At 35.1% G+C, this 26,823-nt stretch overlaps 1 protein-coding gene across 6 annotated transcripts in view; it reads right to left on the bottom strand.

Moving 5' to 3' along the window:
- Nucleotides 1-26,823, bottom strand: part of SUPT3H (SPT3 homolog, SAGA and STAGA complex component) — a 534,939-nt gene that overhangs the window by 145,655 nt on the left and 362,461 nt on the right. For all 6 annotated transcript variants that reach the window (XR_004383209.1, XM_032862033.1, XM_032862030.1 and 3 more), the window contains exons 5-6: nt 26,151-26,241; nt 18,693-18,832 (exon numbers count right to left, since the gene is read on the bottom strand). Coding sequence is in view for 5 of the 6 variants with exons in the window: in XM_032862033.1 (XP_032717924.1) it covers nt 18,693-18,832; nt 26,151-26,241 (231 nt within the window). In the remaining variant the exon portion in view is untranslated. The remainder of the gene's footprint in view (nt 1-18,692; nt 18,833-26,150; nt 26,242-26,823) is intronic.

The following is a 26,823-nucleotide window of genomic DNA, read 5'->3' as shown; positions in this document are numbered from 1 at the left end:
AGGACTCTGCTGTCATTACTACTATGGTTATTTCTATGTTATGCTACATATTCTGTCAAGGATATAGCTATTTTATGACTGCTACTCTATATCCCCAGGATTGAGTAGTAGTAGGCACTAAGTGGGTAATCAAAGCATATTTATCAAATGAAAAATACTAATTAATTTTTAAGACTGATAAATTGAGACACATAGGTTTAAGTTTCCTCAGAATTTAAAAATAACCACCAAAAAATTTAAATGCAGGGAGACTCTGAAGTAACAAATAAAAGACAAAACAGGGAGGGAAACAAAAAGGACAGGGTAATAAGATAAAAACATATTTTATGTCAATAAGCTATTGAAAGAAATTAAAGAAAAAAATCTTAAGATTTGGGGCAAAAGTCAAAATTCCACTATATATGCTGCTAATAATAGTTACATCCAAACCAACTGGCTCAGAAAGACTGAAAGTAAAGACAGGCAAAGATCTAACAAGCGTAGGTATTAATCTAAACAAGAGGGTCAGTTTCTACTAATGAAGGGTCCACCAACAATGACAAAAAATGCTTGAACTTCTCCCTCCTAATATAGGAGAACTGGACTGTATACAGCAAAAATAGCTGGAAATTAAAAGAGATATTTATCACGGCAGTGAAAGACTTACTTTTACTATATCCCTTGGTTTCTATTTGATTAAGTAGGGAAAAAAAATAAGGGGTGCCCACAATGACCAATTGGGATGTGAAAGAAATAGTCAAACACCTATTTATACTTATTTTTAATTTAAAAAAATCAAACACATTTTACATGGACTGACATTTCTACCCTCAGTCAGTCCACAGGCCCAAGAATTGCATGAGGTGGTTAAAACATCCTGAAAGATGGCAGTGCTCACAAATGGACGGATGGACTGCGGCACAATCATGAGTCTGTACAGCATGAGGACAGTGCAATTTATTTCACTTTACTTGGAACACGCGGGTGTCTTCACTGTGCCAATTTAAAAAAAAAAAAAAAAAAAGACCACCAGTAGTAGAATCTCCGTAGCATTTTGAATTAAGATGCAGCATGAACATAAAGGTCTTTTGTATCACCCACCCAAAGTCTCACAGTTTAATCCCAGCTAAGTAAGTAAATGTGTTATAGAACTTAAAGACAAGGGGCACCTGCGTGGCTCAGTGGGTTAAAGACTCTGCCTTTGGCTCAGGTCATGATCCCAGGATCCTGGGATCAAGCCCCACATCGGGCTCTCTGCTTGGCAGGGAGCCTGCTTCCCTTCCTCTCTCTCTGCCTGCCTCTCTGCCTACTTGTGATCTCTATCAAATAAATAAAATCTTAAAATAAAAAAAGAACTTGAAGACAAATGAATGTTTTTTTTTTTCTGTTTAGAATACAAGTGTTATAAATTTGCTGAACTTTTCTGATGACCATTGGATGCTACCAATAGATATTTAAAGTGAATAAACACAACTTAAGTGTCCCTTTCAAGGTCAAAGCAGTAAACTATAAATGCTTTCATATGGCTGTTCCAAATGATGGAACATCTATGATTTATGGATGTTTAGAAAATTTTCATTGTTATTGCTTGTTTATATAACATATATTTATATATGAGCACCTATTCTCATTATATGCTATTATGGGCACTGGAGATATTGTAGTGGACACAACAAACAAAGCTCTTGACCTTTTGGAGCTTACATTCTCTTGGGGGAAGACAGTAAACAAGTACATAAAAGAGTGAAGATAAGTGCTATGAACAAAATGTAGTAGGAAAATTGGACAGAGAATGACTGGGTAGGAGAGGTATTATTTTTGTCTTAATTGCTTGGGCTGCCATAACAAATGTATGGTGGCTTAAACAACAGAAACTTACTTCTCACAGTTCTGGAAGCTTTAAGTCTGAGGTCAAGCTGCTGGCATGGTCACATTCTGGTGAGGACTCTTCCTGGCTTGCAGACAGCTAACTGCCTCCTGTGTCCTCACATGATAGACAGAGTTCATTCCTCTTCTTGTAAGTGCACTACTCCTATCATGAGGGTCTTACCATTGACCTCATCAAACCTAATTATTTCCCAAAGGCCCTATTTCCAAATACCATCACATTAGAGGACTTCAACATACGTATTTATGAGGGGACACAATTCACTCTATAGCACCTTCCTATTGGAAGTCTAGGGCAGGTCTCTGTGGCGACACTATCGGAGTAGGGTTCTGAGGGAAATGAGAGGACTAGAGGAGAGTATGTGACAAAGTCTGCAAGTGACAATGTGTCTGTCTGGTTGAAAGCCACTGAGAGTGGACATCTGGAGGAAGATGGACAACTGACCAATGTACCCCGCAAAAATGGAGGTTATCGCGACCTTAACAAGAGCAATTTCTATAGGACGGTGGGGATGCAAATGGGATTCAAGTGGGTTCTAAAGAGAATGGAAGGAGAACAAATGCAAACTCTTTTGAGAAGTCCTACTCTAAAGGAGAGCAGAGAGAGTAACTGCAAGTGCTTTTGTGGGAAGGCAGAGAAATTACAGCACTTTTCTGTGCAGGTAGGAATTGATAAAGTGTACTGGTGTTGTGGTGGGAACTTTGGAAGTACTCCTCTCATTGCTCCTCTTTCCTCAGTGAAACAGGAAGCCAGGTATCAGCTGAGCAAGGAAGTCAGGTGCTAGAGGTCCAATGAGAAAAGTTTAAACAGTTACTAAGGGTAGTGGGAGAATGGGTACACTAGCAATATTCTAAAATTGCTGGGCAGCACTAAGACCAAGTTGAGGCTCTTAGTTATAAACTGGAAGTGAGACTAGTTAACTTGATTGCGTTTTCCTCTACTCATGTTCTGCTGCTGGGAATGAGGCATAATGTAGGTATAAATAAACAAAGAACTGGATTTAACCAGGATTGGGTTTTGCTAAAGGTACGTGTACGTATGAGCTTCAAGTGTGAATAAATTCTTAGTGCTAAAATAATCTACCAATATATCTAAGTAAATCTTAAATTTTTGCTGACCAGGGTTCTGGGAACAAAAAGAGTTCATAGACTAATGATAAACAGGAAGTGAATATTATTAATAGTGATGATGTAACAGACACATAAAAATCTCCCTACCTTGTCTATGGATCACTTACAAAAACTCATCACATATCAAAATACCAAGTAAATTCTAGTAAATTCCTAAGACTAAAACAATATATCTAACTAAATGTTAAAATAATATATCTAAATATATCTGACTACTATGCAATAAAGCAACTAAAACACCTAAGAGGGTCAAAACAAACAAAAGATCCAGCCACTTGGAATACATATATTTTTAATATTTTCCTATATGAATTGGGCCAAAAAGTGATTTGAAAGTGCAAAATTAAGTATTAATTATATAAATATACTACAATAATATAATATATTATAAATAAATATTAGTATTAAAATATTTACAGATAAATTTAAATAATAGAAGTAATAGATATTTTTAAACTCTATGGGCTATATCAAAATCTATGCTAGGAAACATTACAAATGTAATATTTCTATTGTTAAGCAAAGATTTTACTAATAAAAATAGCAGTGAACAGGTTTGAATTTTTAAAAAAGTCTTTGTTCAATTATTTCCTTAGGATAGTACCTAGAAATGCAATTTCTGGATCAAAGGACATAAAGGTTTATTTTTTCTTTTCATGTGTTTGACAGATAGTGCCATACTTTTCTCCAGAAAGTTTTATCAACTTATGTTCCCATTAATATATGAGATAGTCAGTTTCTTCACGACCAAGTAAACCCTGAATAATGCTTGGTACAATTTAAACAAAATACATTTTCAAGTTGAAATGAAATGTGATTTTTCCCACTAGCTTTTTTTTTTTTTTTTTCCCTTTTCTTGGGGTCGGGGGCAGTGGAAGTAGGAGGAGGTATGGAGATGAGAGTCAGTATTATTAAAATTATTAAAATTTATGTACTGCATTTTTCTACTTCAAAAACCACGTAGTGGGTTATCAATAAGAACTGCTTAAGACAATGAGAAAAAAATCTCCTAAATTTCACTTGAAGCATTTTGTTTTAACAGAGAGTGATAACTGCCTTATTAGGCTAACTGGGATAATTTCCATGGATACAGCAAAGGAATACAGTAGTATTTTTTGGAGATAGTTGTATATGTACTGAATTTTGGTAAATAGAGTCTAATTTCAAATTATTTAAAAGCTCTGCTAGAATTAATTGAATTGTTGAACTCTATTGAACTCTACATCGGAAACTAACGATGTACTATATGTTGGCTAATTGAATTAAAATAAAAAAAGAAGTTAGTTGAAAAAAAATTCACTAGACCAGAGGGCACATATTGCATGGAGCACTGGGTGTGGTGCATAAACAATGAATTTTGGAACACTGAAAAAAATATTTTTTTTTAAATTATAAAACTTTAAAAAAAAAAGCTCTGCTGGAGTTTTTATATAATAAGGTATTTTTTTCAAAATAAAAACAGTGGCTTCAGAGATTTTAGATTTTTCTGTAGTGTGTTTTCCCAAAGGTGGTCACTTCTGTACTTACAGCTTTTCCCTATCTGAGAACAGATCAATAGACCCATTATCAATGACTGTCTTCTATTTGAGGTGCAGAGTAACTACAAAAACCAAATGTCTTTTCTTCAAGGACTTTTAAAAGTAAGATTTATTAAATACTCTAAAAGAAAAAGATAAAATGTCCAAACTGTTAATATTTATTTCTTATTTTAAAAATTAAACATAATGCTTAAAATAGTTTACTACCTGGCTATATTAATTGGGAGTATAGCTAAACACTATCTTTTGCAATTAAGTATAAAAGCCAGAATAGTGGTAGTAATAATTAATGAATTATTAAATAAAAAATCCCATAGTTTATCAATATAGTGCATGAGGCAGATAAATTCAAAAGTAACTTTTGTGAATCTGGTGATCTGTTGATAAATCGTTCCTTAGTGTTAGAAGGACTGAGTGAAACAACACTTTCCAAGTATAGGAAGGACAATGAATGGACAGGCAAAATTTTCATGCCACAAAAAATTCAACAGTTACCCAAGGCACCTGCAAATTCCAACTATTTTCTAACTATACATCAGCCAATAAATAAAGATTTTCCAGAAGAAGTATTTAATGGATCAGAGAAGTGAGTAATGTTATTATTTGAAGATGCTAAATTATAAAATCTTATAATAGCAAATAAAGGAGAAAAGACACATAATCTGTATTGCCAAATGTGAACTGGCCAGCTAGGTAGAACTGACCAATAGTCACAGATAATACTAGTCTTTTTGAAACAAAATCTGCTGATTGAAGCTGTAACTGATGCTCAGTGGCAGTTTCAGACATATCTGGGACACAGTAAAGGTCAAGGCTGAAGCAGTAGGGTTAGAAGAACTTCTATAGCTAAAACTGGAAAAGTCACTTTTATTATAATTTGAACAGGAAGTTATTTGAGCAATGAAAACTATTAGCAACTGAAAAGCACCTGAAAAAGATTTGTTGGAGAATTGATAGAAGTTCATACATACATAATATCCTTTTTGCAATCCTACGTAAGTCAGAAGAAAAGACTGTTTTTTTATACCCGGAAACTGCATTATTTAAATAAAACAGAAAAAAAGTGTTCAGATCATCCAAAGGAGAGATTAATAATATTCACATATACTGGCTACAAGATCACACCTATTTTAGTTACCTTACTTGGGCAAATATTTACTGAAAGTTTATAATGTACACAGCACTGTGCTAGGTACCAAGGATCTGAAAGTAAAATAAGTCCATGCTCTCAAGGACCTTATTTAGTAAGTTAAACTAAGGAAACACAATGAGTTATAATCTATCACATACTAAAATACCTGAACTTAGATGTTGCCAGATGGAGAAGGCTCAGCAAAGGGAAGAAAAGTAAACAACTGGTTTAGGGGACCTACAAGTTCAAGGGGGTTCCTTAAGTAGCATGTCTGTGTGTTTGTGTGTGTGCATGTGTATGTGTGTTATGAGTGTCCACATACATATGTTGGGAGGGAATAGTAGAAAAGAGGAGGATCAGGAATGGTGAGAGATGAAGATAAAAAGGGATTCTTAGGCAAGATTAAAAAAATGTATTCATATCATGCTCAGAAATTAAGACTCTTAGGGGGAAAATGGAAAGTCAAGAAAAGCAGAAGGCTGGCAAGATCCAATTTGCCTTTGGGACCAGCCCTTTATGAAAAGGGGAGTTCTCAGCACACATCCAAACACCATAGGTTACAGTGATCACTAAATAGTTATAGTTTCGTCCAGAACTCTTATGTCTAAATGAGGAATGCAGTATCAGGGACTAAGTGTAATTGCGTTAAACAGTCTGACTGGCATGATGTCATGAAGTGGCAGCAACAGTAAGAACCAAACTGAAGACAGCTTCTCAGCACGGATGCAAAAAAGGAACAGAGGGAAATCATCTATACCAAACAAGCAATGATCTGTTAATTCCACTAAATAAACTACAGCATTAAAAAGACAAAAATCTTGCCGCAGAATACATTTATTTTCATATTCAGAATGACTAACTTGTTGAGATTAAACCAATACAGATAAATAAAAGCCAGACTATGTAACAACAATCTGCCCACCTACTGTGGGGAATGTGGGTGAAGGAAAAAGAATAGGGAAATATAATCCACAAAATATTCAGGGCAAAAATATTTTGGTTATTATAACAACCACAATTTGAGAACTATAAACATTAAATGTAAATTAGTGGTAAATCTTGCGGTGTTCTTAAATTTGATGATATTTTAAAACTCTTCTCTGCCAAGGTGTTTTATAAACAAGTTGGTGGACTGATCTCTAAGAAAACCCTTGTAATGTATCTTTTAAAAGAGAAGGATATCATTTTAAAAAGAACAAACTGAAAGTATTTGAGAAAGAAAATATTGATTGATTCCATAAAAACCTAATTGAACAGTATAATCAGATGTGTTAGTCAAATACCCATTTATGCAAGACTAAACACAGCAGCCCAGCGAGGCCCTGCACACATGCATTACCACTGGTAGACACAAATGTTTAGTTTGCAGGGCTGGTGTGTATCTTTACCCTCAAAAATGGTTCTCTGTTTTACTAAAATTGAAACTCCTTGATGTGAGGAAGGTGGAAGTGAATGGCAATCATTGTTCCTATATTTTACTACCAAGTTCTGATTTAAAATATTCTAGCCCCGTAACAAAAGATACTTGTGGACATTAAATCAGAAATCTTGGTTTGGATCAGGGAAAGCATGATTATTATGAGGATTGTTTCAATGCTGTCACCATGTGTTTAGCTCCCCAGTGGTCTAGGGAAAGGTCAGTGAGAAGAAATCTTTTCAATTTCACCCAGAGACTAATAGTTAAAAATTCTAACTAGGTCTGACAAAATGGGAAGGATACTAAAATTTTTACCATAATTTTTACAGTAGTCATTTGGCTAATCTTGCTCTAAATTTTTTCTACAGCAAAGCATAAACCAAGAGATGAGACATTCTGTTATAACAGAGAACAATTAAAACAACAACACAACCCAACTACCTCTAGTTTCACACCGGATATGTGGAGTACTCTCATCAAAGCAGAAGTCTGTCTCTACCCTCAGTTGGAGCCCATAGTTCACACCTGGTTAAGGAAAGCCTAGAAGAATCCCTGAAGAACCATCAGTCAAACATGATATATTAAGCCACAGAATGATAAGGACCTGGGTAAGTTAGGGAATGTTCTATTTTTGTAAGATCTGTAACTTTTCATGTCATTAATTGGAAAACCTCTTCTCCACAAGATACCTTTCTCAGGTTTAGACAAGCTTTTATGGCAATGAATATACAGATCTTTACAATTACGTAATCGGAAGATAGATCTAGCTGTGGCTACAGAACAATCTGACAGAGTCTATAAGGATGCAAATGGACATCAGTTTCAGAGCGATGTATTATTCCTAACTTTGGGTTCTCCTGAAGTCATGTAATATTCTCTGTTCTCTGTTTCTAGGCCAGAAAAACATGTACTAAATTACATTAATTCTGCTCTGTGTAGCTGGAATTACCAAAGATTTTTTTTTTCTTTTTGGAGGTATTTCTATTAATATTTCCTGAAGAATGATTTCACAGAGCATTTTTTTTTTTTTAAGATTTTATTTATTTATTTGACAGAGAGAGATCACAAGTAGGCAGAGAGGCAGGCAAAGAGAGAGGAAGGGAAGTAGGCTCCCTGCTGAACAGAGCCCGATGTGGGGCTCGATCCCAGGACCCTGAGACCACGACCTGAGCCGAAGGCAGAGGCTTAACCCACTAAGCCACCCAGGCGCCCCTCACAGAGCATTTTTCAATTATTTGATCAAAAATTACCCTCAAAAGAGTAAACAGACATACTAATGTGTTCTTCTGATGAGTCTCGTCAGAGTCTAGCCCTGACATACTATAGTTTCATGTTTTAAAATGTACCTTAGTTCTATTCTATTTCGTGCCCTCTTTGGCAAACCATGCTGACCCTAATTCTATGGCCCTGTCTGAGGCTAGCCATAATAATTTCTTGAAAAAGTAATGTGCTTTACCTCAGAATAAACTCAATTTTAAATAAAAGAACAAGCAAAACAGAAAATACACGGCTCCATCACACAACCAATAATCCACCAAGAAGGTTCAAAATTCAAGACCAAATAACAGAGTGGTAATAACAACCATTTATTGAGCCTGTATTCCCCTTAACGGGGCACATTGTTATCTCTTGATCTGCCACTTATTACTATAGGACTGTGAAGGCAGAAGCCATATTCTGTCTTTTTTATAGACATAACCTCACAGGGTAGGTAGTATAATGACTTACAGAAGAGTCTCCAAGAATAAATGCCGAATGAGTTCAAGAGTGGAAGGAAGGATGGGTAAGTTGGTTGAACCCAAAGAAAATGACTTCTACTCACTATACATGCTGTCTCTTAGGGAAAACTTCTTAGAGATCTGAGGAGACTCCAGGCTGTCATACATCACTCTATCCATCTTGCTGTCATAATGTATGATACTCTACACTTACAGACCTTTGCAGCTGCCTGTCCAGCATTCGTACATACTTCCTAAAGCTCCAGGGAACCATGCCTTTGTGAGGGGCTGACTGCACCTTCAGCTTTAGGGAAGGTAGCCCATGACTTAGGCCAAGCCAGTAAGAACATGTCATCCTACTAGCTACTGTGGGTGCTAGGGCTTTCAGAAGATCCTGTGATATAAACATTTTCAGAGTTAATCTTGGACAAAGGCATTCTCTCTATCATGACCTGGAGAATTAGTGCTCCTGTGAGGTCATCAACCAAAAGATTAGGCCAAAAAACCAGAAAAGGGCAGGAAAGAGTGAATTATAGGGAAATGGAGCTACAAATCTAGTGACATATTGTAAACCTCAATATCAAACGTTGCTAGAAGCCAAATCCACCTCTGGTTGTTTACCTCAACCATTTCCCTAACTGCTTAATTCATTTGAAATGGGCTTTTTGTTCATCGGAATCATGCGAAAATGTTAACTGTTTTAAACTTCTTAGATCATTAATACCACTCTGAATATAGTCTGTGCCACGCTGTATGGTTATATTCTCCCACTCCTCAATTATGTAATATGAACCTAATTAATTTGCTCACGAAGCATATCCTGGCAGCACCATGGATAGACTAATACTTCTGATGGGGGAAAAACATGAAAAGGTGAACTGTGGAATCTTAACTGGAGATTAAAAGAAACAACATAAATGATAAATATGTAAAATCAAAACAGCATACACTTACACATACAATTCACTTATAATCTCATCACCTGATGAGAGCCACTGTTAGCATGTGGGTATATATCCTTTCAGTCTTAATTTATGTGTGTGAGGGACTATACACATTCCCTTATCGTTGGATTGTAGTGTTCTCTTGTCCCATTTCCACTGTTATAAACAGTGGATGAACACCCTTGTATATAAGAATATGCATATGATCAAAATTTCAGATTATATCTTAAAGAGAAATTACCAACTGTGGGTTACTGGGTTGAAGTAGATAAATGCCTCTAACTGATATTTTTAAATAGTTTCTGATCTCTCTCAAACTTCTTTTCCACCAGCAGCTAATGTGTACCCAATTCCACCTTACTCCTGACCATTTTTTTTTAAAGATTTTATTTATTTATTTGACAGACGGAGATCACAAGTAAGCAGAGAAGCAGGCAGAGAGAGGAGGAAGCAGGCTCCCTGCTGAGCAGAGAGCTCGATGCGGGGCTTGATCCCAGGACCCCAGGATCATGACCTGAGTTGAAGGCAGAGGCTTTAACCCACTGAGCCACCCAGACCCCCACTCCTAACCATTTTTATAAGCAAAAATGGCATTGGTTCATTACAAGTTAGCAGATATTTTGCATGCTTATTATTTTTATTTCTCTTCCTATGATTAGTCTATTATTATCTTTTGCCAATTTTTCTACTGGAATGTTTTCTTATTGACTAGAAGATCTACATAAATAAATGACATTAATATTTTATCACATTTTTTACATTAATTTGTTTTTCAATTTTGCCTTTCTTTTTCTGACATCTATAAGTTATATAATTTTTATGTCATCAAATTTAACAGTCATTTCCTTTGTGGTTTGTCTCCAAACTGGGCTTTCTTTTCAGAAGACTTTAATAGATTCTATTTCCATTGCTGAAAAATTCACAATATATATTTGCATACAAAAGCCTCTGAAAGGTCCTAAAAGGAATCTCTTCAATTTCTTAGTTTAGGATTTCAAACTAGTTTGAAAATAGACGACTTCCCCATCCCCATTCCCAACAGCGCACCTGTTAACATCTTGAGGAGCAGTTTTTTAAAAGCTTGTTTAGAAAACAAAAGCCTGGAAAATCCTTCCACATCCCCAAATGGATATTTACCAGTGTCTTTTTCTATTTTTTTAAAATGGCTTTACTTTTCAAACCTATTGTTTCAACCCACCTGAATTTATTCTGATGTAAGTATAAGGTTAGGAATTATCTATTTTTTTTCCCCAAATGTTATCCAACTGTTTGGCGTCTTTCTCCCATTAATTTCTAAAGTTACTTTATCATCACTAAATTATGCTCTCTATACTTATGTCACGTATTCTCTTGTTGGTATGCTTATTGGGTTTTACACCAGGACCACACTATTTTGATGACAGTAGTTTTATGAAATGTTATATCTGGTAGGATAAACTGAACTCTGCCCTATACTCTTTTTTTTCTTTTTGACATTTTATTTATTTATTTGAGAGAGAGAGAGAGAGAAAGGGAGAAGCAGACTTCCCACTGAGCAGGGAGCCCATGTGGGACTTGATTCCAGGACCCTGAGATCATGACCTGAGCCAAAGGCAGACGCTTAACCAACCAAGCCACCTAGGTGCCCCAGCCCTCTACACTTCTTTAAAAAAAATTTCTTTGCTTATCTTTTTTTTAATCACTTAAAATAACCCTTAATATCATTTGAGAGTTTTTAAAAAATTCTGCTCAGATTTTTGTTGAGGTTACATTAAGCTAATAAACTAATTTGGGTACAATGGATATAATATTCCATCTTTGTATCTAGAACACAGTATTTCTTCACTTACGCACTCCTCATATTTCAATACATTATTAAATATTACTTTCATATTCTCTTACATTTCTTGTTAATATGAAGTTCCCCTCCAAATAAACTTCATCTTTGTGTTATTTTGATTGAGATTGTCTTTCTAATTTTTATCAAATCTTTTATGGGGGAAACTACTGATTTTTAAAGTATCTATATGATTTAATGAAGGCAGTAACTGGTTCTAATAGCTTTTGTATTGATTCTCAAGGATTACTAATAAAAATTATCTATACATAATGACAAATTTTGTCTCTTACCAATAGCTATGCCTTTTATTGCACTGGCTAATGTTTTCTGAACTCTGGCAAGTAAAAACGATAGTATGGGCATTTTAGAATTTAATGGATCTCTGTTTATATTTTTCAAACTATAATGGTCTGTTCAGTGGAGTGAGGTAGTCTTTACATTGATATGGAGGTACTTTTTTATTTCTAGGTCACTGAGAATTTCTAAAAAGAATAGGAAGTTAATTTTGTCCAATGTCTTTTTAAAACTTAATTTTAAGATTTTATTTATTTATTTGATAGAGACAGAAAAACAGAGCACAAGTAGATGGAGGGGCAGAGGGAGAGGGAGAAGCAGAGGAAGGCTCCCCACTGAGCAGGGAGCCTGATGTGTGGCTCGATGCCAGGACTCTGAGATCATGACTTGAGCCAAAGGCAGACACTTAACCTACTGAGCCACCCAACGCTCCTGTCTAATACCTCCTAACCTATATGGTTGCTTTCCTCTGACTTAGTTATTGGGTATATAACATTAATGTATTTTCCAATATTAAGCATGCTTGAATTCACGAAAAAAATCTTATTCGGTCATGGCACATTTCTTATTATATATACTGCTAATCAAAATTGCTAATATTATAAGATTCCTGCATCCATTTCCTTGATTCCTTTCTTCCTTTCTTTGAAGATTTTATTTATTTATTTGACAGAGAGAGAGAGAGAATGAGAAAGGGAACACAAGCAGGGGGAGTGGTAGAGGGAGAAACAGGCTTCCTGCTGAGCAGGGAGCCTGACATGGGGCTTGATCCCAGGACCCTGGGACTTAATGACCGGACTTAATGACTGGACTTAACAACTGAGTCACTAAGGCACCACTGCATCCATTTTCATAAATAAGATTATATTATGATACTTTGTAAAATTTAATGAGTTTTCCTTACTTTCTTTACTCTGACATAGCTTATATAGCAATGGTAATGAACTGTTTTATGAATGTTTGAAAGAGCTTTTCCATAAGCCATTTTGGATTCATTGACTTTTGAGGACATAATTCTTTAAAAACATTTAGCATGTCTTCCAAGTTTACTGATCTATTCAAGTTTTCTACGATCTGTTGAATAAAACTAATCATTTATGTTTTCTTAGGAAGATACTCATTCCATCATGCTTTTCAAATATGTTAGTAACAGAATTATATGTGAATTGATTTCTCCAGTCTATGGCTAGATCCACATGCCTTGCTAATTTTAGCAGCTATCTTTTCATTTTACTTATTGAGATTTCTTACAGATTCATTTCCACCATTTTGTTCCTATTTTTGCAAAGAGTTCTTAGATTGGTAAATGTAATTATTTGTTTTCTAAGTTTATGTGTTTATTTTTTGTATTTTCATTTTTCCTGTTTTCTCTTTTTGATGTAAAATTTTTTTCTTTTTATTATATGTACTGCTGAAGTGAGCACTTTTTTTTTTTTTTTAAAGAAAGAGAGAGAATGCGTTCAGGAGTGCTGGGGTAAGGGCAAAGGGAGAGGGAGAGAGAAAATGTTAAGCAGACTCTATACTCAGCATGGATCCCCACGCGGGGCTCAATCTCATGACCCTGAGATCATGATCTGAGCTGAAATCAAGAGTTGGACATGTAACTGACTGAGCCACCCATGAGCCCCTTAATGTAAAATCTCTAATTTTAGTTGAATCATTTATTTTCATTTTTCCTAATTTAACAAAGGCTTAAAAGCTAAAAGTTGCCTGTGTTTCAAGTAAAGTTTTGTCTGAACTTTGTAATTTTTATGTGGACTATTCTTAGTGCTCTTATTACCCAAAGAGTCAATGGTAGTAATTTTTAACCTGTTGTGGGTCCATTAGTTGCTCCTATTAGTTATTGGGTTTCTTCTTTTTAAATTTTCAGTCAATTAGGGTTTTTTATGTTTAACTTTTCTTACTACTTGTAGGTTTTCTTTTTTTGCTCTGGTAAGGTAATGGGCTCTATCGATTTGTACGTTTTTGAAATCTGTTGACTTTGAGAGACAGAAAGACTCCGGTGACGTTTTATAATGATTTTTGATGAAAAAAAAAAAAATGAAACCCCTTCTTTACTGATGATATACAGATCCGATAAGTCAGAGAAGTTCTTCTGACTGAGGGAAGTGTGGGCGGAGAAGGGAGGCTAGAGACTTAACAAACTTCTCCTCACCTTCCCTAAAGAGCACTGTGGGATCCTTAGAGTTAGCTGAATAAGATTTTAAAACTGCTGCTTGTTTAAAAATGTTTATATACATCTACAGATAAACTTAAATTTTTATTATTAAAATTTTTTCCCCCAAGTCAATCTGCTAAGGACTGAGAATAGTGTGTCTCAGGCTCAGCAAATGCATCTCTCTGACATCTCCCCATTACTGGAAGCTTTTAGTTTGTGTATTTCACTTCTCTGGAATTTGATGATTAACATTTTGTACTTACTCTCTTCACCACAGGCAGCATCACTTAGTAACATAAAACTACTGACATTGTTGTCTTTTAACGCTTTTCCCCTCTAATATTCTTTATTCTGAAATAGTAATTGCTATTATTAGCATCTGAGTTTGTCGGATATACCTCTGATTGTTCTTTTACTTTTACATGAGAAAAAAATCAACTATAACTATATTTCTATTCTTACAGAATATACATACATAGGCATAATAGTATGCATGTAAAGATATATGCATTTCTATATATACCATCTGTATGTACATACATAAACTATATCTTTCCAGTATATAAACTCTGCATTTCTTAATCTCATGTACACTTAAATTTTAAAATTTTCTCTGGGCCTCATTTTTAAACTCAATGTTTTTATTGTTTTTCATATTTGTAAACATTTATCTTACTAGGGTTAGCCTTTTTTCTTTTATGATGAATCTTTTTCTTTTTTAAAGATTTTATTTATTTATTTGACAGACAGAGATCACAAGTAGGCAGAGAGGCAGGCAGAGAGAGAGGAGGAAGCAGGCTCCCTGCTGAGCAGAGAGCCTGATGTGGGGCTCCATCCCAGGACCCTGGGATCATGACCCAAGAAGGTAGAGGCTTTAACCCACTGAGCCACCCAGGCGCCCCCTTTTATGATGAATCTTATCTAAGATATTTTTGAAAACTTAGTCTTATAGGCATTTTATTTTACTATTATAATTACAAAATAATAATAATAGAAAAGGGGAATGGTAGAAAGAACAGACTTCAAAATGAGAAGATGGAGAATGTCTACAGCAATCCACATCTCTGGCTTCTTCAGTGAGTTTTCCAGTATACTTAGCTCCACAAACAATAACACTGAGTTTCAACTTCCCTAGGGATCATTACCTCATTATGCTTGAGGCACAACTGAATATGAACCTGATTTCTCCAATCATTCAGCTTTTATGAGAAACTTTGTGTTTTAAATCTATGGCCAATCACTTTAAGTTAAATTCAGATGGCCACCTGGAATGTTATTCAATTTTAAGCCAATTACAAACATTTTTAAGAGATCTTAAACTTTATGTATTCTACTCTGCTTTATTTCTAGATTACAGTATCAGGCCTTTGAGGTTTTAGCACCCTATTTTTTTTTTTTTAAGATTTTATTTATTTGACAGACAGAGATCACAAGTAGGCAGAGAGGCAGGCAGAGAGAGAGGAAAGGAAGCAGGCTCCCTGCTGGGCAAAGAGCCCGATGTGGGGCTCCATCCCAGGACCCTGGGATCATGACCCGAGCCGAAGGCAGAGGCTTTAACCCACTGAGCCACCCAGGCTCCCCTTAGCACCCTATTTTATTTAAAGGCTTGTCTCTCTGGTAGGCTCTAATCTTTGCTTTCTTGTTTACTTTTAAACAAGAAAGTTTAATCCTCAGTTTGAGGATTAGTCAGAAGGTAGAGTTCACCCAACTTTTTGCACATTTATTCTTTACATCCCCCTCATAAACCTAGTAGTTTATTAGACTAGGTATTTTACTTGATTGATGATAAACTTGAGCTTCTCAGGTTCCTTCACAGTAGAGCTGTGAGTGACCATAGTCACTCTGTTAAGAAAACCCAAAGATGGGGCACCTGGGTGGCTCAGTAGGGTAAGTGTCTGACTTTGGCTCAGGTCATAATCTCAGGATCCTGGGATCAAGCCCCACTTTGGGCTCTGTGCTCAGTGATGAGTCTGCTTCTCCCTCTCCCTCTGCTTCTGCCCCTGCTCATGCTCTTTCTTAAGTAAACAAATAAAATCTTTTAAAAAACAAAAAAAACAAAGCTATTTGCAGTTTTTGTGCAACCCTCTTGGTCTTTGGTTGACACAGTCACATTTAATTGATTGATGCTCAAAAATTACAATGTAAGAAACAGGATTAACAGTAAAACACACCTGTGTCATTCTGGGGTGGGGGTTAAGTAGAGGAACTCAGAGGAGTTGTGAGCATTCAAATGTTTTTTATTATGTTTACCAAATCTGCTCTTTCCTAACCCTCAAAGGTAATTTTGAACATTATTTTAATCTTTATTGGATAATTTGTAAGGATCTTCAGAGGCAATGGATCATAGATCTCTACAATACATATATACCCAAGTGTTAAAAATTTGGTGCTGGAGGAAAACTAAAATAGGGTAAGAGTTAGTTAAGTGTCATGATGAACGACAGGCAAGTAGAAATGGAAGTAAAAATCTAGACTTTTTATATTTCAAGTCATATAATCTTTAATAGTGTTGAAGTAAATTATGAGCTCAAAAAAAAAAAAAAAAAAGCCAAGAACACACAGAAATCACCTAAAAACAACAGGAAAGAACTCATTTTTTCTTGTATGCTTGCTCAACGTTTTGAGAAAAAGCTAGGATCCCAAGTGGGTTTTTATGTCTATAAAATTTTTTTCTCTTCTAAATCACATTTAAGAAAAAAAGAAAGAAAGCAAAACAATAATAAGCTTTGTTGGTAGGCCTATACCATTTTCATACATTCTTGGGAAGGAGGTAGCAAACAAAATTTCTGCAACAGTAAGTGATGCTTAGAGAAAAATGAAATCACAGAATGATGCCAGGACTGATTACCCCCCTGCACTTGAAAAGCAGAGATTGCAGTCTGCGAGTCCAAAGTGGTTTCATATGGACTGCTGCCGTTGTGGTTTACGCTTGAAACTATAACCTGTCAAATTAGAAGCAGGCAAGGCCGATGCTCTTAACAGTCCCACTTTCTACTGTCTACAGTTACGTCTAAGTTCAGCACTTTTTATTCAGTTAAACTCTGTTATTTGGATGAGTAGAATCTCAAAACTGCTCTCTGTTCTCTTGCTTGGAGAAGATTTTAGTTATGATATAAAGCTTAAAGACCTGCCAATCTGATTTTTATTACATAGATGAAGCTGACTGCGTTGTAGCCATTTTCACCAACTATTGCTATTTTATTATCCTGGTTACCACTGTGTAATATATAACTGCAGGGAGGACGTATATAAACTGCATCAGTTCCCATGCTTTTCCTCTCCTGCCTTTCCGGATACTTTTTTGACTTTAACTTGTACCTTCCTGACTCATCATTTTTCCTAGCCTACTGTAGCCTGTTATTATTAGCTTAGTGCTACAGCATGCTCCATTTCTTCTCTTCTTCCTGATTATGGAATGCCCTTCCAGGCAGTGGGCTTGGTTGACAGAGATTTTCCCCAAAAGTTGAAAAGCTACTTGTTCTATTTCATTAATGTTTCACGTATAGTCCTTCCTTCATGAATCTTTCTTAATGCCCATTAGTTTAATATAAAAATGTTTTTTTAAAAAAGCATAAACAATATTTGCTCTCTGTATAATGCATCATAAGTGAAACCATGCCACTAAATGATCATATCCTGTTTAGGCCATAATGACATCAGAAATATATGTTTATCATTTGCTTTGGACAACTTAGCATGATTTTGGCCCAAGGCGAAGTTCAACTAAAACCATTTGCAGTTGCCCCAAACCAAGATAACCACACATTTTTAAGGTAATTGATACCTAAAGAGACCATTGCCTTTAGATCACAGTTCATGATCTAAGCATACTAATTCTTTAAAGAGGTTGTTAAAGTTTACAAAGCATGCATGTCTATTGGACTTCCTCCAGAATTTAACATGAAATAATCATATTTTTAGCATGCATAGAGATTATTAGCATGGTCTTTTGGAGTTCTGGAATTACCTCTCTTGCCCAATTTAAAGAGAAGGGGAAAATGGAGATTTTTTTTTTAAACTGTAAAAGTATTATAATAAGGGTGATAAGAACAATGCTTTGTATTTTGGAAGGCACTCAAATAAAATCAGTCATTTTTATTTCTGAATAAGTATGTAAGGAAACAGTAATTTTATGAATAGATAGCTTAGGCAAACAGAAAGCACACAATTTTCACATGTATTATGAAAACATGTCCAGGGAACCCAAACACATGGCACTAACTTTGTGTTATGGGGCTGGAGAGCACGTACTTGCCCTGGATACTACCTCAGCTAGTTAGTCCATTCAGAGCCTGAAAGATAGCTCTTCATGCCACATGCCAACAAAAAAGTGGGGAAATTACCTTTGCCCACAAAGATAAATGGATGATTTGGAACAAAAAATAAGTTTGGAATAAAATAGTATCAATAGAAGTTAGGCCTAGCAGGAAGCTTAGGGAAATCTATTTGTATTTAGAGGAGGAAAGAGAGAAACAGAACACTGAAGTTGTCTCCCAAAGTCTTGGCTGAAGGCAGAACTGGACACCCGTACAGGGCGACTCCAGGCGCCTTCAGACATGCAAACACTGTTCTGGGCAATTCAGATAACAATTAAAGAACATTAAAAATAGAACCACATAGCATAAGTACTGCAGTAGGTATTCTATTACATAAGAAGGAGAAGAGTGTACCGTACCTCCATTCTTTCTTGCTTAACTTCATCGATCTCATCATCTTCAAACATTGCCAGGAGTTCTCCTGTTTGGTCAATAGAGTTGAGAAAGTCTTGGGCGATCTTCTGTCTTTTGTTCGCATTATTGCTGCCACTCAGTTTGTCTTCATGAACATAAGGGAAGGAACAAAATGTGCTTAACAGGTTTACATCAACACTAATCACTACATGTATCAAATACTACATGTGAAATTCAGAATTGGGAGTTCTCTCAAAATAGTCTTTAAAGGGAGAATCTTTGCATCCGAAACAAAAGCATAAGCCATGCAGAATTAAATCATTTACTCATGTCATGAGTAAAGTTGAGACAATTAAACACCAAATTGTCAATCAACACAGTAACTGCAAAGGGACTGTTAAAATTCCTTAAAAAAAAAAAAAAAAGAGTCCTCGCATATTTAGAAAAAGAATCCTGTATATATGGACCACATCTTTTTTTACCCATTTTTCTGTTGAAGGGCATCTCTGCTCTTAAGGAGGGCATGGATTGCATGGAGCACTGGGTGTTATATGCAAACAATGACTCTTGGAACACTACATCAAAAACTAATGACATACTGTATGGTGACTAACGTAACATTATAAAAAACAAGAAAAAAGAAAAAAAAAAGAATCCTGCTATAGCAAGCCTAATTCAGAAAATAAATAAAAACACTTAAATAAAAAACATCAAGACTGAGATCTGAAATTAAAAGGAGAGAATATTATGTATTTTATTGTGGCAATGTATTTGAAGCATAAAGGGACAAGATCTTACACTTTTTCTCTTAAGAGGTAAAGCTACCATACGTATCTAGAAGCAAAACATAACTTTAAAAAATTATTGCAAAAGATCAAGGAGTGTAATATTACAATAGGCAATTAATAGTTTAATGCATTAATATCAGTGTGGATTAGGAAGAAAGAACTAAATTATTTTTTTAAAGTGATAAAATACAAGTGCAGATACCAGGTAAAGAAAACCCAAATATCTTAGGGTGAAAGCATCCGATTTTTCACCATTAAGTATGATATGAACTATGGGTTTTCCATAGATGGCTATCCTGGTCTATTTACAGCACAGACAATAATAAATATTTAAATATATCATAGATGGGATGGCTTAAAACAAATACTTATTTCTCACAATTCTAGAGGCTGGAAAATTCAAGATTAGGTGCTGGCACACTTGGTGTCTGATGAAAGCCTGCTTCCTGGTTTGCAGATGGACTGTCTTCTCCTATCCTCATATGGGCAGAGAGCAAAAGCAAACTCTCCTGTGTCTCTTCTTAGAAGGGCACAAATCCCATTCATGAAGGCCCCTCCCTCATGACTTAATTGCTTTCCAAAGGCTCTACCTCAAAATACCATCACGTTGGGGATTGGGCTGCAAAATACCAATTCTGGGAGGATACAAACATTCCATTCATAGCAATGACCTTTATCAAGCTGAGAAAGTTCCCGTCTCGGTTTTTTGAGTGTTCCTCTTATGAAAGACTTTTGAATTTTTTTCAAATAATTTTTCTATATTTATTGAGATGATCATGTGATTTATGACCTTTATGATGTATTGTATGAAGTATTTTCTAAATTTAAACCAATGTTCCATTCGTGGGATAAACCCCATTTGGTCATGGTATATAATCCTTTTTAGATGTTGCTGGATTTGGTTTACTGAATATTTTGTTAGGGATTTTCACATCTATATTAAAAAAGATGTTATAGCATCCTCCTGAATGGCAAAAGATATTTGTAAATGATATATCTGCTAAGAGCTTAATATCTAAAATATACAAAGAACTTACACAATTCAATAACAAAAACCCCCAAATAATCTGATCAAAAATGGCCAGAGGACTTGAATAGATATTTTTCAAAGAAGATATACAGATGGCCAACAGACATGTGAAATGATGCTCAACATCACAAATCAGGAAAATGCAAAACAAAACCACAATGAGATATCACCTTACACCTGTGAGAATGGCTAGATTAAAAAAAGGCGAGAAGTAACAAGTGTTGGTGAGATTGGTGAGATGTGGAGAAAAACAACAACAACAACAACAAACCCTTGTGCATTGTTGGTAGGAATGGAAACTGGTGCAGCCAGTATGGAAGAAGGTATGGAGGTTCCTCAAAAAATTGAAAGTAGAATTATCATATGATCCAGTAATTCCACTACTGGGTATTTACCCAAAGGGGGGAAAAAAAACACTAATTCAAAATGATAAATGCACCTATATGTTTTTTACAGCATTATTTATAATAACCAAATTATGGAAACAACCAAAGTGTCCGCCAATAGATGAATGGATAAAGAAGATGGACACACACACACACACACACAAACACAATGGAATATTACTTAGCCACACATACACAAAACACAAGATCTTGCCATTTGCAACAAAATGTATGGACCCAGAGGGTATAATGCTAACTGAAGTACTTCAGAAAGAGAAAGGCACGTATCTCATGATTTCACTCATATGTAGAATTTAAGAAACAACCAAAGAAAAAAAAAGGACAAATGAAAAAACAGACTCTTAAATTCAGAGAACGAATAGATGGTTGCCAAAGGGGAGATAGGGTGAGGAAACTGGTGAAATACATAAAGGAGCATAAGAGAAACTTCCAGTTACAAAACAAGTAAGTCACAGAGATGGAAAGTACAGCATCAGGAATACAGAAAAGCAATGTATTAGTCTTTAGTTTTCTTTTTGTCTTTGTCTGGTTTTCATATCAGCATAATACTGGCCTTTTAAAATGAGCTGGGAAAAGATTGGTGTTAATTGTGCTTTAAACAAGTGGTAGAATCCATCATGAGGTCATTTAGCCCTGGGTTTTTCTTTGGGGAAGTCTTAAAATTATTAATTCAAAGAATTTACTTGCCATCGGTCTACACATGTTTTCTATTTCTTCTTGATTCAGTCTCAGTAGTTTGTGTTTTCATAAGATAAAAAGCAGGTATTTATAGAACTGGTTATATTAACTATTGTATTTACCGTTTGTTTCTTTTCATTTCTTTCTGTAATTGGAGAAGCTATCTTGTGTCACTCCTTCCTCCAACACAGCTTCGTTACCACCCACCTAACTTATGTTGTTACTGTCAAATATACTGTAATATATAACTACATGTATCTACATGTGTATATCTACGTTATAGACTTAACAGTACAATTATTATATTGTTTCATACATTGTTTTTGTTAAGAGAAGAAAGGGGAAAAGATGCAATTATATTGTCTATTTTACTTACATAATTACCTTTCAGGTACTTTTGTGTGTCTATATGTATGTGTGTGTATGTGTATGGAATGAAATTATTGTCTGGTGCCACTTACTTGAGCCATAAGAACTAACTTTCCTATTTTTTTTGGTAAGATTTCATTTTATTTATTGACAGAGAGAGGCACAGCAAGAGAGGGAACACAAATTGGGGAAGTGGGAGAAGGAGAAGCAGGTTTCCTGCTGAGCTAGGAGACCAGTGTGGGGCTCAGTCCCAGGACTCTGGGACCATGACCTGAGCTGAAAGCAGATGCTTAACAACTGAGACACTCAGGTGCCCCACTTTCATATTTTTTAATATGGATTTGCTACCAAGAAATTCACCCAGTTTTTATTTATGTGGGAATATATTTCATTTTGTCTTCACTTTTAAAAGATAGTTTTGCTAGATATGTTTCTTGGTTAACAGGTTTTTTTTGTTTTTGTTTTTTAAGCAATTTGAATATGTCATTCTATGGCTATTCTGACATACATATATACATAAATATATATTGTTTTTTTAATCTATATTGTTAATGAGAAATCAGCTGTTAATATTGCTGGAGCTTGACTGGATGTGAAGAGGTGCATTTCTCTTGCGGCTTTTGTGATTTTCTCTTTGTCTTAGTCTTCTTACATTTCTAGAAGAACATGTGTGAATGTGGATCTCTATATGATTATCCTAATTGGAGCTGGGTGACCTGCTTGGATGTAACGATGCTGATCAAAGCAGAGAAGTTTCAATCATTATCTCTTTGAAGATTTTTTCTGCTCCTTTGTATCATTTTCTTTCCTTCTGGTAGTCCCATTATGTATATGTTGGCTCATATCATGATGCCTCAGATTTCTCTGTTAATTTTTCTTCATTCTGTTTTTCTGTTTTTCAGATGGTATAATCTTTTAACAATCTGTCTTCAAGTTCAGATTCTTTCTTCTCACTTCAAAGGTACAACTGAGACTCTCTACTAAATTTTTCATTTTAGTCATTGTGCATTCCAACCCCAGAATTCTCAATTGTTTCTTTTTTATGATTTGTTTCTATATTTTATTCTTTTTTAAAGTTTCTAAAAGTTATTAAACTTTTTTAAAGTTTTATTTTATTATTTATTAAATTTTAGTTAACATTCAGTATAGTATTAGTGTCAGGTATACAATATAGTGATTCAACACTTCCACACAATACACAGTGCTCATCAGAACAATTTCTTAATTTCTCTTAATCCTTAATATCTCTTGATATTTTCTATCTTGTGAGACATTGTAATCATACCTTCCTTTTGTTCCTTAAAAATGGTTTCTTTTATTCTTTGAACACATTTATGATTGTTACTGTGAAGTTTTTGTGTGGTAAGTCCAACATCTGGGCCCCCTCAAAGGCAGTTTGTGTTGTCTGCTTTTTGTTCATTTTTAATGGATCAGACATTTTTTTTTCTTTTTTTCTTTTTTTTGCTTGTCTAGTATTTGGTGGTTATCATTGGTGAAAATGGGTATTTTATCTTGTAGCAACTCTAAATAATAATTCCCTTTTCTTCCTGGGGCCTGTTGTCATTGTTTGCTTGTTTGGTTGTTTATTTGTTTAGTGATTTGGATAGACTGGTTCAATAAAATCTTTTTACCTCATAGCACGTGGCTTCTGAAGTTGTTCCCCAGAGAGCACAACTGTGAGCATGCAATTGGTCTCCTCAGTCACCAGGGATACTGTGGTATTAGTCAGTTTCTCTTTGGCTGTCATTTTTCCTGATCTCTCCATTAAGGTTCGGGCTGGTTTGATTCCACATGGGTATCACACACAGCTGTTAGCTTCCACTGACTTCTGGCTGATTGCTCTATTGTTTTTGATAATACTCTTGGGCATGTTCCACAGATTGGTCTGAATGACGTCAGGCCCCTTTGCAGAGTCCAGATATTACCAGCCTTTACATTTTTCTCTGACCCCAGAAAGATTCTTCTTAGCTATCTCTTCCATTTGTTTCCTCTGTCAAACCTTTAGCTGACATCCTGTTTTATTTGTTGTCACTAGTATCACGTAGCTTCCAGCTTCCCCTTAATTACTCACAATCAGGATTTCCATAGTTTTTTTTATAGCATCCTTAGGTATGAACTTCCACATGCTCTGTTCTAAAATGTCAGTCCTCATAGAGAAAGCTGCCGAGCTCTCTCTTATCAAAGCCTGTCTCTCCCTCTGGGCTGAACCTCTGTATCACTGTACTGGCTTTTCCTAGAAAGATTCCTAGATCTATAAGTGGAGAGCTAGGCAGGGATGGTAGGCCACTGTCTTCTAGGCTTCTCCCTTCTGGTGTGGAGCTTTACTTCAAGCTAGGTTGGGGCAATCAGGGTCCAGTACTCTTAGCCTGTCATGTCTGGGGTAGAGCTTTCCTATGAAGAGAGAATGGGTGGAAACTCTGGTCCTTTTAACTGTGCCTGCATGGAATAGAGCTTCTGCAACATGGAGCCAGAGGAGATCAGAGATGCCAACCTCCTGGGGGGGAAACTGTTGTCCTACACTGGTAGCTGAAAGAATCATGTGTCCAGTGTTCTTGGAAACACTTGCTCAGAGTTATGCTTCTACCATACTGAGCTGAGGTTCCAGGAGGAAAGAGGAGGGGTAATGGGAGCAGGTCATGGCTCAAATAAAACACACTCTCACTGTTCTTAATGAGATTTGGATTTTCTTAAATATGTACCTCTCCATTTGCTGTATACCCTTAACAACAACTTACAGAGACTTCATGCCATTACTTTTTAAAGCTTTCACCAGTAAAATGTGTTTTACTGGGAAAAAAGTCTATCCTCATATGGCCATTCTCAAAGTCCCACCTCAGTATTAGATACATTTTACCGGAGTACTTTATCTTATTAAGTTACATCAACTATTTTAAAACTTTATGTGATACTAAAAACTAGAAAATTTAAATGAAATTAAAGAGATGAGATCTGAAATAAATAAGGAGGAGAGGGCATCAGACAGATATGATATTGCTAGTACAGCTGAATACTAGTCTCACCACTCTGAGCTTCTTGTGTTCTGAGTTTGGTATTAAAAGCTATCATTTATTCAATCTCAGGGATGTATCAGGTGATTTTCATACATTATGTTAAACTCTCATAAGAACTCCACTATGGTGAGTGGTATAATTTTTGACTTAGGAGAAAAATGATACTCAAGTTCACATAGAGAGAAAGCAGAGAACTGGGAAAGACGGGAATTCAGGTCTGTATTCCTTATGCTCTTCAAAAAAGGAAGCATGTAAATTCAACTGGAGAACTACTTACCAGAGATTAAATTCTATGAGAATTGCAGGAATATTAAATAGGCAACACTGATTAAATATTTGATATGAATTTGTTTGTTTTTTGCATGGTAATTACACTTACTTAATTTATTGAAGTTATGTAAATCTAAATTTACTTCCAAAATTTATTAACTCTTCAGTGGGTTTTAAGCAGTTTTCTGAAGTTCTCAATCCAAAAGAGTTTATTTATCAATGTATTTATTAGCAATGGATAACCACTATGCAGTGACTATATTCAACACAAATACATAAATTATTTTATAGCATGTATTTATTTTGACTCAGTAAGTATTGTTTAGTACACTTCTGTTTTCAGCTTAGCACTGCTTGATTCTGCAATATTAATATCTTTTTCTAAATATTCTGAAATGGAATTGAGTTGGAAAATCAGAGAAGGAAAATTTTCTATCCCGTGTTAGGCTGTTGGTAAGATTTCAAATAGCACAGTAATAACACACCAAAATGAGGTGACTTTACATCATACTGCATATCAGATACTTTCTATAATAAATTAAGAAAAACCCATATGTGAATTTCAGAGATCTATAATAACAGTTCTGGCTTCCTATACCCACAACAGAAAAATTATGCTTGCTAAGATCAATTATGTTTTGAATCAACACGATTTTCTCAGTTTCATGACATTCTGATAAAAAACAGGCCATATGATTAAAAGAACTGACATAGCAGATTACTGTGAAGCCATGTAAATAGAAAATCACAAGATTTAGCTGCCAACTAAATAGCTACTTGGATAATTTCTAAGCTACATTATTTAACAGAAGCACATATATTTCACTGTGATGGGAAAGTCCACACTGACATTTTATCAGTGTGTCAACCATCACGCATGTCACATTGCTCTCAGTGTTTTTTGGGTTACCTTCCAGAAGGTCATCCTCATCTATACCCTTGACAATCTTGGATTTGTAGTCTCGGAAAAACATGTACTTTAGCAGTCTTCTAAGCTTTTTCTGTTGAAAATATGAAATAAGAAATCTTATATATTATTACATTCACTTTACTGTTTGCAGAATACTATGATAACTAAATTTAATAAACTTCTATTCTAGGATCATGGGGAAAATACAGCAATTCTTACCACAATACTATGGAATAAAAGATGTCATCACATTAAACATAAAAGCTAAAAAATAAACATTTTTGAAGGCACTTTTCATTTGTAAGTATCCAAATGTTCCAGAATTACAATGATTGCTTTTTTTTTTTGTCTTACAAAAAGTTTTAAATTCTTCCTGAAGACTATGATATCACAGTCTCCAAACTAAGATAACTATAGTGATTTATAAACATCTAGACAAGGATTTTATAACAACTGCTTTAAAAAAGCCAAGCAACTTTCCTTTTCATTGTTTTTTAATCTCTGGAAATCTTTTATTTTTTTTTTTAGAAGAGTTGGTTTATGTTTTATATTTCTGAAAAACATTCTATAATCTGAGAAATATGTTTTAATGTGACTCAATGCTGATGAATGATAGATGGGTCTTGATGGTTTTCTTTAGTTTTTTTTTTTTTTTTGACATTTTTTTCTTTGT

Source organism: Lontra canadensis, unplaced genomic scaffold, assembly GCF_010015895.1.
Source record: "Lontra canadensis isolate GAN:19392208 unplaced genomic scaffold, GSC_riverotter_1.0 scaffold23, whole genome shotgun sequence".
Classification (NCBI taxonomy): Eukaryota; Metazoa; Chordata; class Mammalia; order Carnivora; family Mustelidae; genus Lontra; species Lontra canadensis.
This window is presented reverse-complemented; position numbering and strand designations above follow the sequence as displayed.